Consider the following 16928-nt stretch of genomic DNA (forward strand, 5'->3'; position numbering starts at 1 on the left):
CCCTCAAAAAAATTAATAATAATCCTGGAAACTGTAGTTTATCATAGTCAGTTGCTTATCAGCTGCTTGTTCCTGCAGTCCAGGGCAAGGAGCAAAACTGAGCACCTGCTGGGCTATTCAGTTATACATGACTGAGGAGTTGGTAGCTCAGAAAATGTGCTGACCAAGAGAAAATTATATATAAGAAGTTTGCACAGAACCATGGTATGGTCATTATTCTGGATGTTAAAATGTCCAGGCATTTTAAACAGTTATGTTTAGGCTGCATGGTTGTTCTGTTGCCACCTCTCATCTTGCTAATTCATCACTAATGCTGATGTGCTATTGTTTTGTTTTGTTGTATTGGTATTTGGAACCAAGTTTATTTCATGCCCATTGTACATTGCCCTGGCATCTGTTTGCATTAAATATTTTTAAGTAAAGAAATAAAATGAGGTTCAGCTCAAAGGATGCCTCCAGATGGGTGTTTATTGTAGAATAGCTGCTGATCAGGGTTGTTTTTTCCCACCATCCACACAACATAGCTTTCCCCATGTAATCCATATTCACCCTTTCTGGGGAATAGGAAAACAAAGCCTCCATTGCCAGAATCCAGTTTACAAATTAACCCTCCATCTGGAAGACCCTTAGTCATGAATCATATTAATTTCTTCATACGCTGACATTCATTTTCTCCTCTTTCGAAGAGAAAGTACTCTCTAAGTATTTGTTACCACTTTTGCTTTTATAAGAATGGGCAGTTATTGCAGGGTTGAAAATCTTCCGAATTCACAAAAGCAATAGAAAGAAAATAATTTGGTTGACTTAGATGAGTTTTGGATCACACTCCTTTAGGATGAATGTATAATGGGCTGCCTTACATTGTACTCTGAAAGTGTAAGGGCTGTCAAGGAAGTGTTTATTATGATTGCTTTGAATTTTTGACTCTTTATATGGCAAGGAAAGGTTTTGAAAGGCCCCAGTTTTACAACGGCAACTAAATTATTACATTGCCTTTGATATGTTCTGTTATTTGTCACTGCAAATGTTTCTGTGCAAACTTACGAGCTTTGATGCAGTGTAATGTGTTTTTGTTCCTTTTCCATCTTTGCCTCAGCTCAGTTATTATGGAGAAAGGAGACACTCAGACATAAGGCTAAAGGCACTGGTACAGGTGAATACTGATATCCAAGCTAAGCTTGTTATGCATCGAAAAATCCAATGAACACGTCAAGCGTTAGAGAATTAGCTTTCAAGTGTTTGTGGAAATTCATCTGCTAGGGCTTTGATATGAGACGGCATTGGCATGAAAGCATAAAAGATGGATGGCAATGCATTGAATATCAAATTAGGGTTGAGAGGCAAACTCAGAATGGCATCTTCATTTAAACTCAGAGAGGGATACTGATTTTGGATCACATCAAATGAAATCACCAGTTTCCAGGTCATAGAAAACAAGTTGCAGGATTTTCTCATCATTGAGGCATTGGTTTTCAAGAAAATCCGATCTGTTCCTTTGTCATTTCTGGGTGCCAAAAGTTAATTAAAATGCATTCCCTTCTCAGGAGGAGGAGGGAGACCTCTGAAGTTCTCTTAGTTTCATCTTCAAGCACTGACAGATTTCAAAGAACAATGAAGTGTTGGCAGCATTATCAATTGGACCTGGTGAACTCTAGTTCAAACTACAGATTTTTCATCCAGGCCCCTTATATACTTTATGAAAATGATTCCTTCCTTTCAAAAACATGATCTAAAATGTTTATTCTGGTCTGGTGTTATATGGAATGTAAAGGGGCAGGCTGGTATAATATGCAGGGGGTTTTTAAGAGTTGTCATAAATTCAAGCAAGTTTTACCAATGTCTTTTAAAAGAGAGCATGAGTTTAGTCACCATCCACAGTTAATATGTATGCAGTGATAAATGTTATAAAATTTGTGAATATTGATGCTTACTGATAATTCTTAAGAACTTTGGAGGCCAGTTGTATGCTAGCTATAATTTTTTGCATATCTTCTCTCTAGAATGTTATGGAGATCTTCTTGGACTCTTAACTGCCATCCCAGGCCATTGGCCATCTTGGCTAGGGCTGTTGAGAGTTAATGTCCCTCATTATCTAGACCAGAGCTTTCCAAACTGTGTGTCGTGACAGGTTAGTGTGTCGCCTGCAGTGTGTAGGTGTGTCGCACAAATGCTCCCAGCACTGCTCCCAGGGCTGGAAAGGTGCTAGTTTAACCTCAGGTTGGCTAGTAAAACTGAATCACTGTGTCACAAAATGATGCAAAGCTAAATTACTGTGTCGCAAAAAGATGCATAACTAAAAAGTGTATCAGCGACATGAAAAGTTTAGAAAGCTCTGATCTAGAGGCCACATGTTTTCTATTCCTGCTTTAATTGAATCACTCTTGTTTGCTGTAACACAATCTGATTCTTCTATGAAATATATTTGCAGTATTTTACAATGGGTCGTGTTTGTTTGATGGTTCATGAGCAGGACAAGCAGGGCTAAATGCAGAACAGGCTGACTTTGCTTACAGTTTCATCTGTCAGATGCATAGCTGCCAACTTTCAGATTTGAAAATAAGGGATCAGCAGCCTCACCCGTCCCGGGGACAGTCTACGGGATATCTAACAATCCGGGATAGCAGCTGGAAGCAGCGGGAAACAGGCGCTGGAATAAGGGAATTTCCCGCAAAAAAAGGGAAGGTTGACAGCTATGCTCAGAGGCAACCTGCAGTCCTGTCCATGCCATTGATGGCATTTAAGCGACACATGTGCAAAATTGCACAATTTTTAGTAGGTTGTAACTCCAGAAAGGACTAATAGCTTGTTTTGGAGGATGAAACATTTCCCCTCACACTATTCAACTTCCTTTCATCACAGTTCTCCATGTGGAATCGTTCTGCCAATGGGGCAACAAATTCTTCCTTAGCCAAAGGTGTCAGCTTGTAGTGAGGAGAAAATAATCACCAGACACATCAAAACAACTTGATTGGTAGCATATTAGAACTCTACCAGCAGGAAGGTGACTATGTCCTTGATATGGAATCTAATATGAAGCCTAAGAGACTCTATGAAAAATGACCCTAGAAATCTGTTATGGATACATATTTCTTCAGCCTTTTGCTTTTTTAAGAACTTGTCTTTAACTGATCTATTCATTATTTTAAGTGCTTATTTTCATCAATATTTGTAATGAACATTTAATATTATTACTTAGAGATCATTCATTTGATTAAGCAATAAATAAAATGTAAAGGGACCCCTGACTGTTAGGTCCAGTTGCGGACGACTCTGGGCGCTCATCTCGCTCTACTGGCCGACGGAGCCAGTGTTTGTCCGCAAACAGCTTCTGGGTCATGTGGCGAACATGACACAACCACTTCTGGCAAACCAGAGCAGCGCACGGAAACACCTATTTGCACTTGATGTGCTTTTGAACTGCTAGGTTGGCAGGAGCAGGGACCAAGCAATGAGAGCTCACCCCGTCGCAGGGATTTGAACCACCAACCTTCTGATTGGCAAGTCCTAGGCTCTGTGGTTTAGACCACAGCGCTACCTGCGTCCCAAAGCAATAAATAAATCTAGCTAAATAAATAAATATCAGAGGTTGTGCTGCTGGCTTTAATCAGAGACTTCAAGCAGCTCCTAAAAACTCCTAATAAAAATTAGGCAAGAACAGGTAATTAGGTAGGCACCCTGGGTAGGCCAAATGCATGAATAGATTTTTTGAGCCATCACAATTTTATAAAGAATATGGAGTTTAGGTTGACTTCTGCATTGCAGCACTTCCCCACTAATGGGCTTCAGTGCTAATTGCACTGCTATAGGTATATGTAAATGCATCTTTTCATTTAAGGCCATTTCAGTTAATGGCTTTATAATAACAGGGTGAAAGGATGCCAGGACCGGCACAATTCATTATTTTGCACAGGCTTGTGGGCCCAGCCTTAAAGCTGGAACAGAAGTAGCTTTTCATTCATCTGCCCCAATAGTCCTCTCCACCAGCCCCTTCATAGCACCGCTGTGTCATGCAAAGGGTTTATTAATGGGACAAGACAAGTAGGGGATAAGACTAGCATCATTCCTATGGCCAACAGATCATCAAAAATGTTCTTGAAGCAGCCTCCACCCCTTGCAACAGCAGAAGGCTGAAACTAAAGCAACATTATCTTAGGCAAAGATAGGGAACCTGTGGCCCTCCAGAGATTGTTGGACTCCAACTCCCATCAACTGCAGGCAGCATGGACAGTGGCCAGGGATGATTGGAGTTGTGGTCCAGCAACTTCTGGAAAGCCACAGAGGTCCCACCCCATACCACGCAACTGTCCCATTTTGAGTGGGACATCCAAGATTTACTGAAGCCACACTGGCATCTGATTGCAATCCCAGATGTCCCATTTTGGCTTCTTCCTCATCCTCTGCTATAGCCTCTGCCACCAACGCCACCACCAGTCATACTTCAGGAGTTGCCACCACACTTCCATAGGCACCAGGTTCTGGAAGTGATGCGCAGGAAGTACAGCGGAGGAGGAGGAAGTGGAGGCTGCAGCCATGGCAGAGGAGGAGGCAGAGGCCGTAGCAGCAGAGGGAGTGGGAGAGAGAGGGAGGGAAGGAGAGAGGGAGAGACCCACTGTTGGTGCTGAGATGCCCACCCAGGATGTCCCCATGCAGTTGCCATAGTGCGCTCACTCTAATAATAATAATAATAATAATAATAATAATAATAATAATAATAAAATTTATTTATATACCGCCCTCCCCAGCCGAAGCTGGGCTCAGAGTGACTAACAACAGTAAAATAATACAGCATTCTAAAATCAATTCATTATAAAATCAGTTCAAATCAAATTAATGGCAACCATTGGGCTAGAGTTCTGTGAGGATTACCAAAGGAGGGAGTCAGGCTGTGCCTTGGCCAAAGGCCTGGTGGAACAGCTCTGTCTTGCAGGCCCTGCGGAAAGATGTCAAATCCCGCAGGGCCCTAGTCTCTTGTGGCAGAGCATTCCACCAGATCGGAGCCACAGCCGAAAAAGCCCTGGCTCTGGTTGAGGCCAGCCTAACCTCCCTGTGGCCCGGTACCTCCAGGATGTTTTTTTTTTAAAGACCGTAAGGTCCTCCGTGGGACATACCAGGAGAGGCGGTCCCGTAGGTATGAGGGTCCTAAGCTGTATAGGGCTTTAAAGGTTAAAACCAGCACCTTGAACCTGATCCTGTACTCCACCGGGAGCCAGTGCAGCTGGTATAGCACTGGGTGAATGTGGTCTCGCAGTGAGGACCCTGTAAGGAGTCTCACCGCGGCATTCTGCACCTGCTGGAGTTTCTGGGTCAGTCTCAAGGGCAGCCCCACATAGAGCGAGTTACAATAATCCAGTCTGGAGGTGACCGTCGCGTGGATCACAGTGGCTAGGTCAGGGCGAGAGAGGTAAGGAGCCAACTGCTTAGCTTGGCGGAGATGGAAAAATGCCGCCTTTGTTATAGCTGCAATCTGCGCCTCCATGGAAAGGGAGGTGTCGAAGATTACACTCAGGTTGCCATGGCATGTGCCAGTGAAGGTAAGGCAGTGGAGGTGGATGGGAAGTGGCAGGGAGTGATGGCAGGCAGACCAGGACATGGTGTGGGTCCCAATTTGCCCTCCCAAGATGTTGGATGCCACCTCTGTCAGAGGGAGCAAATCTTAATAGCAGCTGCATCTGTGTTCCAGTTGCCAGAGGCACTGAACATCAATACTAGTCTGAAAAAAACTGAAGGGATGCCTCTGGCAATACAATGCCATCTGGCAAGATTATGCCAACCTCACATGAACTCATTTTAGATGTAGAAAGCGGGTGAAGAGTAGCCCATCAGAGTTGCAAAATCCCTTCAGTTCCTATGTATATTTATAATTTATTATTCGGTTAAAAACACATGTACTCTATTTAATACAACTAATACTGGTATGGATAAAATAAAGTAGAATTAAAAGGTGTGTAAGGTGGCACTGTGGGTTAAACCACAGAGCCTAGGACTTGCCAATCAGAAGGTCGGTGGTTCGAATCCCTGCGACGGGGAGAGCTCTCGTTGCTCGGTCCCTGCTCCTGCCAACCTAGCAGTTCGAAAGCACACCAAATTTCAAGTAGATAAATAGGTACCGCTCCGGCGGGAAGGTAAACGGCGTTTCCGTGCGCTGCTCTGGTTCGCCAGAAGCGGCTTAGTCATGCTGGCCACATGACCCGGAAGCTGTACGCCGGCTCCCTTGGCCAATAAAGCGAGATGAGCGCCACAACCCCAGAGTCGGCCACGACTGGACCTAATGCTCAGGGGTCCCTTTACCTTTACCTTTAAGCAAAATTGAAGACTTAGGCTAGATCTAAACACATCAAAGAAGTGTTTCAATTAAACGTATTTTAAACTTTGTATGAGAAATCGGGTTGGCAAAAATAGAACTCCACCAGCGCCATCTGTTGTCACAGTGTTAGAATGCATAAACAACGCACATAAAGTGCTTTTTCTTTGCCAATGTAGCTGAGTCTTTAGTAATTTAAAGGACAGATAAATGGTCTATGTAGGCCGAGTAGGTAAAAACGACTGACGCATTCTGTAGGCTGTCGTGCAAAATTTTGCTGTTTGTCCGCAATGGTTCCCTTTGAAGAGGTTGCTCCAGTTCACAAGTATGAGAAATTCAGTCAGAATTAGTCACTCATAAAGGTTTTTTGGGAACTATTCCTAAGCAGGACACTAGATCCATGTGCTACCTCCTGCTCACAATTCTTTTCTGGACAGAATTCAAGTGAATGGTGCCTTCTGAAGACACAACCTTTATTAAATATATGTCTCTGTGGAAATAGAGAATTGCAGTAGAGACAAAGACAGAAGAGGCCGTCTACACTACAAATCTGCCCCTAAAACACTGTGGAGGCGCTGGAAATGGCACGTGAGAATTAGTAACAGGCAATCCTGAACTACTAAAACACAATCATGAAGTAAAATATGAAGCAAAGTAACCTCTTAATGAAGTAAACAGGATCTACAGTACTTACATATGACAATGGGTTTGATGGCAATGGAAGCTACTGGCTCTCAAAGCCTCTCTGCATTTTTCATTAAAGTCCTTACAGGAGCCCAGCTGTTCTCATTTCTTTGCCTTTTGGTTCCCAGTTGCTTTTCTTGCCCCAGGCAAGCTGGCGTGGAGCAGGCACAACATCTAGTGAGACGGAGAGGCTTGTCAGGGCGGCAAGAGCTGGCACTGAAGTCCCTTTTCTGAGAAAACCTGAAGAGTCACCATATGGCGGCAACACACATGTTTGGTGCACTTGCAAGCAATTAAAAAGCTCGTCATGGTTGCATTAGTTGACATCTTTCCGGGGAAGGAGGCCCAGTATCACTGTAATAAGTGACCTTACCACTTGTAGATCCAGATTCCTCTGGGCCTACAAGTACAGTTTATCCCCTGGACGACTAAGCACATCCATTTATATAATCCAAATTAAGAGATCCTGATAAACTTAACACACATACACACCCTCCAGAACTGAGGAATGGTTATGAATGAAAACAATTATAAATACACCATAACAAGTTTTCACTCCAAAATCCAGTTTATTAGGGCGACAAAAAATGTCACAAAATAGCGGATAAGATTTTTGAGTTCTGGGATATTTTTGACATTGCCCAAATATGAAGTTGCAGGATGTTGGGGGCAGGTTTCTATTGACCAACATAACTGTATTTACATTTTATGTCGCTTAGAGATAGTTTAAAAATACATCATTATTGGGGGGTTTTTATTAACAACATATATAAGACCAGGGCTTTGGATAGTGGAGGTGACAGTACCCACTGGTAGAGAATAACAGCCCCCCCCCTCCTTTTTTGCTACCCATGGCAGCCATTTCATGCTAGCATCCACGTAGGGTTGCCATATTTCAAAAAGTGAAAATCTTTTTTTGCAAAATCTTCAAAAAAATTGAAGTTTTTGAGCTATTTTTAAGGAAATACGCCCAAAAAATCAACACTTCCAGCATAGGTTGCCATTTTTAGCCTGGACGCTATTTCTGACGGATGTATGGCAGCCCTACACCCACGGCACTTTTTATCAAAATACAAGTATTGTTCTAGCATCTCATCACGAAACCCAGTTACTTCTTAAGCTTCCAACACTTCCTCCTCCCAGCCTGCTCTCTCTTCTCCCTTTGACCACTCATGGTCATCCCACCAGCAACCCCCTGGCTTTGAGCCTCCCCCCCCCCCCCTGCTAGTGCAACCAGTCAGTCCATGACACTCACTGACACACACAACTTTTGAGGGCCGGCACCCATATTAGGACCTCATCCTTAAAAACGTCTGATTGAAGCTTGGCTACAATGTCTTAACTATCTAGTTGAATTCAAAGGTACCTGACATTCTCTGCGTTTGGATCTGGGGCTGTAAGATTTGGGTAAACAATGACGTCAAGCCTGCCGTGTAGCTTTGACCTTAAGCTGAAGAACATGAAGATCTGTTTTGCAAAGTCTGAATGGTCACGCTTAAGGCACTGTGACACCTTTGTACAGGATGTTCTCAGTTACATCTTGGAGTTTAAGCAAGTCCCTCATGGAAAAAGGTGGACACAAGATTGTTCACTGTACCACTTGTAAGAAGAAAGCTCGCGTCAACAGGCCAACAGAAGCAGCATTCATGACCCTCACAGTTGTTTGTTTTTTCAGTGAATCTCATTGTACAGTGGCAATAATTGCGCTCTTCAGATCATAAAACGTATTAGAAACTATGCTAAAGTCACACACACTGAATTACTATTTTTCTTTTCTTCTTTGTTCCCAGGACTACACACTCACTATGTATTTCCAGCAGTCCTGGAGGGATAAAAGACTATCATACTCTGGAATACCTTTGAATCTGACGTTAGATAACAGAGTGGCTGACTATCTCTGGGTACCAGATACATACTTCCTGAATGACAAGAAGTCCTTTGTTCATGGAGTTACTGTGAAAAATCGAATGATTCGGCTACATCCGGATGGAACTGTTCTTTACGGTTTGCGGTAGGTAATGCTGTATTTAAGCTTGCTGTGCAGTTACGTACTGGGGTGTAGCTCATCATAGGAACTGGAATACCCGATGACAGCTATCTCTAGGGGACCCTGGGGGCCCGAGAACCCTCAAAACTTTTTGTTCTGGGTGTTCTGCATCTGCACCGCAGGGCCTCCGACGCAACTTCTGGTGCCTCGCGAAGCACCAGAAGTCGAATCCGAGGCCTTGCGGTGCCACCAGAAGTCAGGTTCTGAGGCCACAGGGTGCATGACATCATATCGGCTAGCTGGGCAATGTTTACCTTTAACCTGTTCAGAAACTCCTCACAGACACATAGCCAAGCAGTTTTACCGGGCTCTTGGTAGTCCTAGCAAATTGTGATTTAAGGAATGGGTCAAGTGTCCTGCAAACTTACCGCTTAGCAAATCTGTTCAGGATGGTGACATTCAGTGGTTAGATCGTTGTGTGAGCAATGACAGGTGTCTGCAGTCATTTCAGCAGCAGCAAAATCTTATTCTGGATAGCAAATAGATGGAAGCTTGAAATGAAACTGAAGCCACCATAGTAAGAAGAAGAATTGCACTCTCATTAATTTTGCCCCACACTTCTTGCTTCCTCTATGAATGTTTCAAGCAAAAATAATAATAATGCTATTAAGTCTCTCTTGGGGAATGGTGGACCACACTGGTGTGCATAAATGGCTTTTCTCAGGGGAGCGGGGAAACTGGTGTTTCAGCAGCGAAAGAGAAAACAGGGCACTGGGGAAATGGCTGATAAGTTCCAGAATGTGGTTATTATTTGTTAAACAGAGCATGCGGAAAATGTGTCTTTCTAATTGCCTTCAATCTTCATTGCTGCAGTTCCTATCCATCAAACTGGTTAATGAAAAGCAGCTTGTAATCCGTTGTACACTTTGAGGGATATTTAGATGCTTTTTGGAAATATGCAGTGCTTTTTTCTTTCTTAAAAAAGGTGTTTAGGGGTACTCTCATTTTGAGTCAAGAAAATCACCATTTTATAGTGCAAATTGGGAAAAATAAATAAAGTAAAACTACAAAGATTCACAAAATGTTTAGGGGTATGCGTACCCCTGTGTACCCCCCAGAAAAAAGCAATGGAAACATGTTAGTGTGCCTTTGCTGCCTTGCTGTAGCTGGACAGCCATACAATTATTCCGATACATGAGATGGGAAGCTCTTAAATTTTTGGCCATGACATTAAAATGGTATTGTTATCCTGGCACAGAAAGGTTTTGATAAATAAAAGTGTACAAAAATGTACTAGGAGGGAAAACATTTCATAGCTTTAAAGTTTACACCATAAGGCAACATAAGGCAAAGTATATGCAAAGTATCAGTTCAGCTGATCTAGTATATTGCCTTGTTGAAACACTTATCACAATGATATTTCAATACGATACAACGATTTATTGCACAGCCCTAGCCCACAGTTTTCCAACAGTCATCTCTGATTTTTGTGATCCAAGGACGATCTAAAAAGAGGGAAATAAATTCGGTATACCATCACAGCTTTCCTGGAGTGCATTTTGTGGGTAGTTTCTGGTTATGCTTCTGCGGTGCTGTGCATCACCACATCTCCTAGTTCTCTGTTGTTTCTGACAGCTGAAAGGAAAGGATCTGGGTTCATCTGTGCATTTAAAAAATAATAATAATAACCCCAATTTCACACTAACAACGCCTTTGAATCCCCCTGCCTGTAGGGGAAAAGAAAAATCAGGCAGAGCTTATTCACACTGGAATCCATGCTGCTAGATTTCTCTTGATATATATTAGTGTTGTCACCAGTATGTCAGGTAATTGCATGCAAATTGGAAATCCAATGTAAGGTACAACTTTAATTACTGCCCCTTTCATCTTTATTTCTGCAAGTCGGCAATAGATTTGTCCCCCCCCCCAACAATGCTTTTAATGAGTTCTAGAGCCACAATCCTTAAGCCACTGACTCTGGAGGGAGAGGAGGAAAAATCCACTGCAGTAAATGGGTCTTCTCCAAAGTAAGGAATCTAAGAAGAGCAAACTGAGCCGAAGGAAAACATTTGCTATTCATATAACAAATCCATATCAACCAACAATCAAAGGTGACAAATCGGTGATACACCTTGATGCTAAATGTCAGAATGAATATAATGGGAAACAGGGATTGTTCTGATGTTCACATACAGCCAATCAATATAGCCTCTTGGAGCCTTTCTAGGTGATATGTAAAAATAGGTTACTTTTGCTTACAGAATTTTATTGCGAGCACACGCACTGATCCCCATCTGTGGAACCTACCCCCCCCCCAAAAAATAAAATGAGACAAGAGACCAAAGTATGGGTTCAAATTGGCCACAACTTTATTGAACTTGAGAATGTGGGAAACTTGGCATAGGCCTTGGCATGTAACCCTCTCTTTTTCTAAAAAAAAGTTTTTATTAACAATTTCAACATAACAAATTATCAAAATATTCATTACTTTTCCCCTTCCCCCCTTCAAACCCTCCCTCCCCCCCGAGACTTCCCTCAGCTCCTCTCTCTGATTTCTCAGCACATATTATTCTCTGCATGTTATCAAATTATACATACCCTTACATTATCTATCTACCATGTTCTCAACCAATAAATTTGTGTATGTTTATTCAAAACCTGCCAAGGAGTCCAATTCATTTTGTTGTATTTTTAAATAAATTGTAAAAAGCTCCCATTCTTCCTTAAAGTCACAGTTGTCCTTCTCCCGCAATTTGTATGTCAATTTCGCCAACTCTGCGTAAGTCATCAATTTTTCTTGCCACTGTTCTTTCGTTGGGATTTCTGCATTCTTCCATCCTTGTGCTATCAAGACTCTTGCCGCTGTTATAGCATACATAAATAAGTTCTTTGTTTTTCTTGACAGATCTTGTCCTACAATCCCTAACAGAAATGCTTCTGGTTTTTTTTACAAATGTCATTTTAAACATTTTTTTTCAACTCATTATATATTTAACTTCTCTACATTCCCACCACATATGATAAAAAGTCCCTTCTTTTTCTTTACATTTCCAACATGTGTTTGACCTGGTTTTGTACATTTTTGCTATCTGTACTGATGTAATATACCATCTTTACATAATTTTCATATAGTTTTCTTTCAAAAGAGAACAAGGGCATGTAACCCTCTCAGTCCAACTGGGACTGAGGATGTACAGGGCAATGAGGTGCAGTGGGAGGGGACTACAAAGCACGAACTTACACAGCGTGCCCTCCCACTTTACCTCAGCCCAGAGTTTGACCCACATGCCGCCGCTCTAGGGCCAGGGACTCCCGCAATCAACCCTTTAACGGGCCCTGCAGACACCACCACGTGGGGGGTGGTGCAAGGAATGCTTCCCACACACACACTCAAAGATAGACTAAAAGATACCTTGCCAAGGCCTAAAAACCGCCAAAGTTGTGACAAAATGCTATAGGGAAGGCGAAACCTGCCAATGCAGGGGAAATTCCTTCCCAGTTCTGAACACAGCAACCATCTTATGACCATAGCAGCGCCCGCTGACCTGGAACGCAAAATATTACACTGCAAGAAAATATTATGAATTTGGGAGGGTTGGGTGGGTGAACCTGGAAGAGGAGGAAACAAAGTGAGGTTTGGTCGAAGGGGTCAGCCTCTTTTCCCTTGGCCCTCACCCCACCCCCAGCTGGCCGTCCATTGTCCTCCCAGGCCGGGGGCGGGACAATGGCCACCCTATCACAGGTGGGAGGCACCAGGTAAGCTCGCTTGGTGTCGCAAACCCCACCAACATGTCGGGAAGGGAGGGAGGAAATTGCCACCCAACACCAGCGGCATTATAAACCTCCACACATAATTGGGCGGCAGGTTAGCATTACTAATCTTCCATGTTTTTACTCGTCCACCATTGTATAAAAGGTAAAGGGACCCCTGACCATTAGGTCCAGTCGTGGCTGACTCTGGGGTTGCGGCGCTCATCTCGCTTTACAGGCCCAGGGAGCCGGCGTACAGCTTCCGGGTCATGTGGCCAGCATGACTAAGCCGCTTCTGGCGAACCAGAGCAGCGCACGGAAACACCATTTACCTTCCCGCTGGAGTGGTACCTATTTATCTAATTGCACTTTGACGTGCTTTCGAACTGCTAGGTTGGCAGGAGCTGGGGCAGAGAAACAGGAGCTCACCCCATCGCGGGGATTCGAACCGCTGACCTTCTGATCGGCAAGTCCTAGGCTCTGTGGTTTAACCCACAGCGCCACCTGCGTCCCTCCACCTAGTATAGTATAGTATAGTATAGTATAGTATAGTATAGTATAGTACTGTATAGTATAGTATAAAATAGGAACCGGGGAGGGTCAGGAGGTAAACCAGACATCAACACAATAAGCTGTCAGCGCTGTCAGAGCACTTGTTGCCTATTTCAGAAGGGCAGGAGTGTCCTTAAGAAACTTGCAGTGCCCCTCCTTAACCACTGAAACAGTCTCCCCATCACTGAGAACAAGGCACACACTTCCTCTCTTCTGCCATCTTTAACCCCCCGCTCCAACCCTTCTGATCCCTAGAACATAGACAGAGAGCAGGGAGTATATGGACTAAAGGTGCTTGAAGAATTTGGTTCCTGTGAATTCTGATGCAAAAATGGACCTGATCTGCACCTCCCAGACTTCTGTGTGGCCTCTGAAAGTAATTATCCTTCAGCCTTGTTTGGGGAGGAACACACACAGGTGTGCATTGTGTTCTCTCAACAGGCCGACACCTCGTAACGTAAATACTTCTCTCCTTTTTGTAAATGTGGGCCAATTTTTAGGGTTCCTAAAAAGTCCACCCATAAATGAGGCAAAACAGAGTTGTTGTCTTTTGCAGTGGAAATCAAACCAGCTCGGGACAGTTATATAGGGATCCATCCATCCATCCATCCATCCCAAAATTAGGAATCATCCAGGATCTTACAACCACAATGCCTTGGCCTGTTCTGACACACACGGATTGGGGCCAATGTTATATACCCTCTTAAAAATGCTCTCGCACAGATCCACAAAAGGGCGACACCTTTTGCAAAAGCAGGATGACCTTTCCGTGAGCCAGAGTGTCAGCCTGCTGAGAGAGCACAATGCAAGCCTGTGTGTTTTGCTCCCCATACAACCTGCGTCTGACGACATAATAGCTCCTGCAATGGCAGAGCAGAAAAGAGAAAGGCTTTGGTCCATTGTTTAGCTGAAGCGCACGGTGTCAAACCAGATCCAGACAGCATATGCCAAGAACAGTGAAATAATTCCATTGTTGGTAACATGGTTGGGTGCCACATTTTCCAGAACAAATACACACATCGTCCTAAATGGCGAGGTGGCATTCAATAGAAATCTAGGCATTCCCACATAAGCTATTTGTCATGGCAGCAAAGATGCCCCACTTTCTCAAACTGTACTCCAGCTAGTTTACCTTCTCAGAGTGATGAAATGAAACACATATTGGTTATTTCATATAGAAGTGGTTCACACATAGCACTTGAATTATTGGTTTTTTTAATAACTTGCAGCGAACATGTGGATCGGCCCAGTGTAAAGATGTAAAGCACTGTGCTTGAGATTTTGTGAGATGATCTTTCCTTTTCTTTGGTGATCACTCATAGCCGAGTAAGATTGTCTTCCATTAACACGGTTTTAACAATGAGTCCGTAAGTGACTGTGGAGGCCAATTCTGGATACATACATCCTTCCACAGTGGGGACATTGGTTTCCGGGTGGGAGCTGATCACGGTGTGGATTTGCCAAGCGTGCCTTCCTCCTAGCACGTTTCTCCCTTGCGTCCTGAGTTCGAGAGTCTTCAAAGCCCAAGATACCTTTGGTAAAGGCTGTTCTCCAACTGGAGCGCTCGCAGGCCAGTGTTTCCCAATTGTCAGTGTTTATACTACATTTTTTAAGATTTGCCTTGAGACAGTCTTTAAATCTCTTTTGTAGACCACCAGCATTACGCTTTCCATTTTTAAGTTCAGAATATAGTTGCTTTGGAAGACGATCATCAGGCATCCGCACAACATGACCGGTCCAATGAAGCTGATGTTGAAGAATCATTGCTTCGACACTGGTGATCTTTGCTTCTTCCAGTACACTGATATTAGTTCACCTGTCTTCCCAAGTGATGTGTAAAAATTTTTGGAGACACTGGAATCTTTCGAGGAGTTGGAGATATTAAGCACCCCTCTGTGGGAGGAAGAACTGGGTTTGAATCTGCGCTCTGTGACAAAGCTCACTGGGTGACTTTGGGCCAGCCAGTCCCTCTCAGTCTCACCTACCTAACACAGGGTTTTTATGAGGACAAAATGGACAGGGAGGAACCATTTGCACTGCCTAGAGCTCCTTGGAGAAAAGGCGAGAAACAAATGTGGTAAAACAAACAGTGCCTTCCATTGTACCATTGAAATCCTTGCTTAAAACATTAATGGAGTTCATTCAACCACCACCCAACATATGCTGAATGTGTCAGTTGTAAGGTCAAACAGTCTAGCATGGCCCACCACCACCAATTCAGCCTGGGTCAAACTCCTCCATGAAATTGGGAATCCTGGGTCAATCTAGAGCCCCCTCAGGAAAGGCAGCTCAACGTGTTTGTGTTGGTAGATACATTAAAAGGACCCCTGACCATTAGGTCCAGTCGTGACCGACTCTGGGGTTGCGGCGCTCATCTCACTTTATTGGCCTAGGGAGCCGGCGTACAGCTTCTGGGTCATGCGGCCAGCATGACTAAGCCGCTTCTGGCGAACCAGAGCAGCGCACAGAAACACTGTTTACCTTCCCGCTGGAGCGGTACCTATTTATCTACTTGCACTTTGATGTGCTTTTGAACTGCTAGGTTGGCAGGAGCTGGGGCAGAGAAACGGGAGCTCACCCCGTCGCGGGGATTCGAACCGCTGACCTTCTGATCGGCAAGTCCTAGGCTCTGTGGTTTAACCCACAGCGCCACCCGCTTCCTTCAGTAGATACATAGGGCCCCAGAAACATCAGGTTGCCCCCAAGATTGAGGGGACCCAGCCTCCTGACAACAAATATTGAGGTGGTTGAGTTGTCTTTGACCCCTAGAGTTGGCGTGCCTGAAGAGGGGCGCTTGATATAGCCATTAAAAGTGAGGCATGGGCCTTGGCATTGGTGAGGAACCTCTGTGGCCATTTAGCCCCTTCACAATTCTTTTGAATGCATGAAGAGGCTTATTTGAACCCTGATATTTAGATCTTGGACCTCTTGGGAAAGGGAAGAGCTGTAAGTCAATGGAAGGGCATCTACTTTGGATGCACGAGGTTCCAGGTTCAATCCCAGGCAGCTCCAGGGCTGGGATAGACCCCTGTCTGAAACTTTGGAGAGTTGCTGCCAGTCAATGGCAATACTGAGGTAGCTGGTCCAATGGCCTGACTCTGTATTAATCCACTTCCTGTGTTCTTAGGGCTGGATATGGACCTAGGAGGTGGATGGGGGGAATGTATATCCCGGCTCAGATAAGGAAACATGCTTCCTCAGCTCATCTTCCTCCCATAAATTGGAGGGACTGAACTCATCTGAGAAATAGCTCAGTTGGTTAGAGCATGGTGCTGATAATGCCAAGGTTGCAAGTTTGATCCCCATATGGGACAGCCGCTTATTCCTGCATTGCAGGGGCTTGTCCTAGATGATGTTCAGGGTCCCTTCCAACTCTACAGTTCTATGATCCTTTGATCACTGTGAAGATAAAAATGGGAAACAGTGGGTAGCGCTTTTCCACATGTGTGCTTTATAAATGACAGAACATTTATTTTTATTTTAAATATTTTTATTGATTTTTACAAATAATTTCCAAAAATCATATGTCAGGGAACTGACATCAGAGACTAGCAGAGAGGGGAGTCGCCCCAATGATGCAGGGGAGGGAACTAGCAAGGAGAGAGAGAGAGCTTCCGCTGGGGAAGGAAATCAAGGTGACACCAGGAAGAAGGG

The 16928-nt window shown here is 44.0% G+C and overlaps 1 protein-coding gene across 1 annotated transcript in view; it reads left to right on the forward strand.

Annotated features, from left to right (window-relative positions):
- GABRB1 (gamma-aminobutyric acid type A receptor subunit beta1) overlaps nucleotides 1-16928 on the forward strand; it is an 84757-nt gene that overhangs the window by 46929 nt on the left and 20900 nt on the right. Inside the window, exon 4 of the mRNA XM_028744163.2 lies at nucleotides 8776-8996. Coding sequence (XP_028599996.1) covers nucleotides 8776-8996 — 221 coding nt within the window. The remainder of the gene's footprint in view (nucleotides 1-8775; nucleotides 8997-16928) is intronic.

The sequence above is a fragment of the Podarcis muralis genome, chromosome 9, assembly GCF_964188315.1.
Source record: "Podarcis muralis chromosome 9, rPodMur119.hap1.1, whole genome shotgun sequence".
Lineage (NCBI taxonomy): Eukaryota > Metazoa > Chordata > Lepidosauria > Squamata > Lacertidae > Podarcis > Podarcis muralis.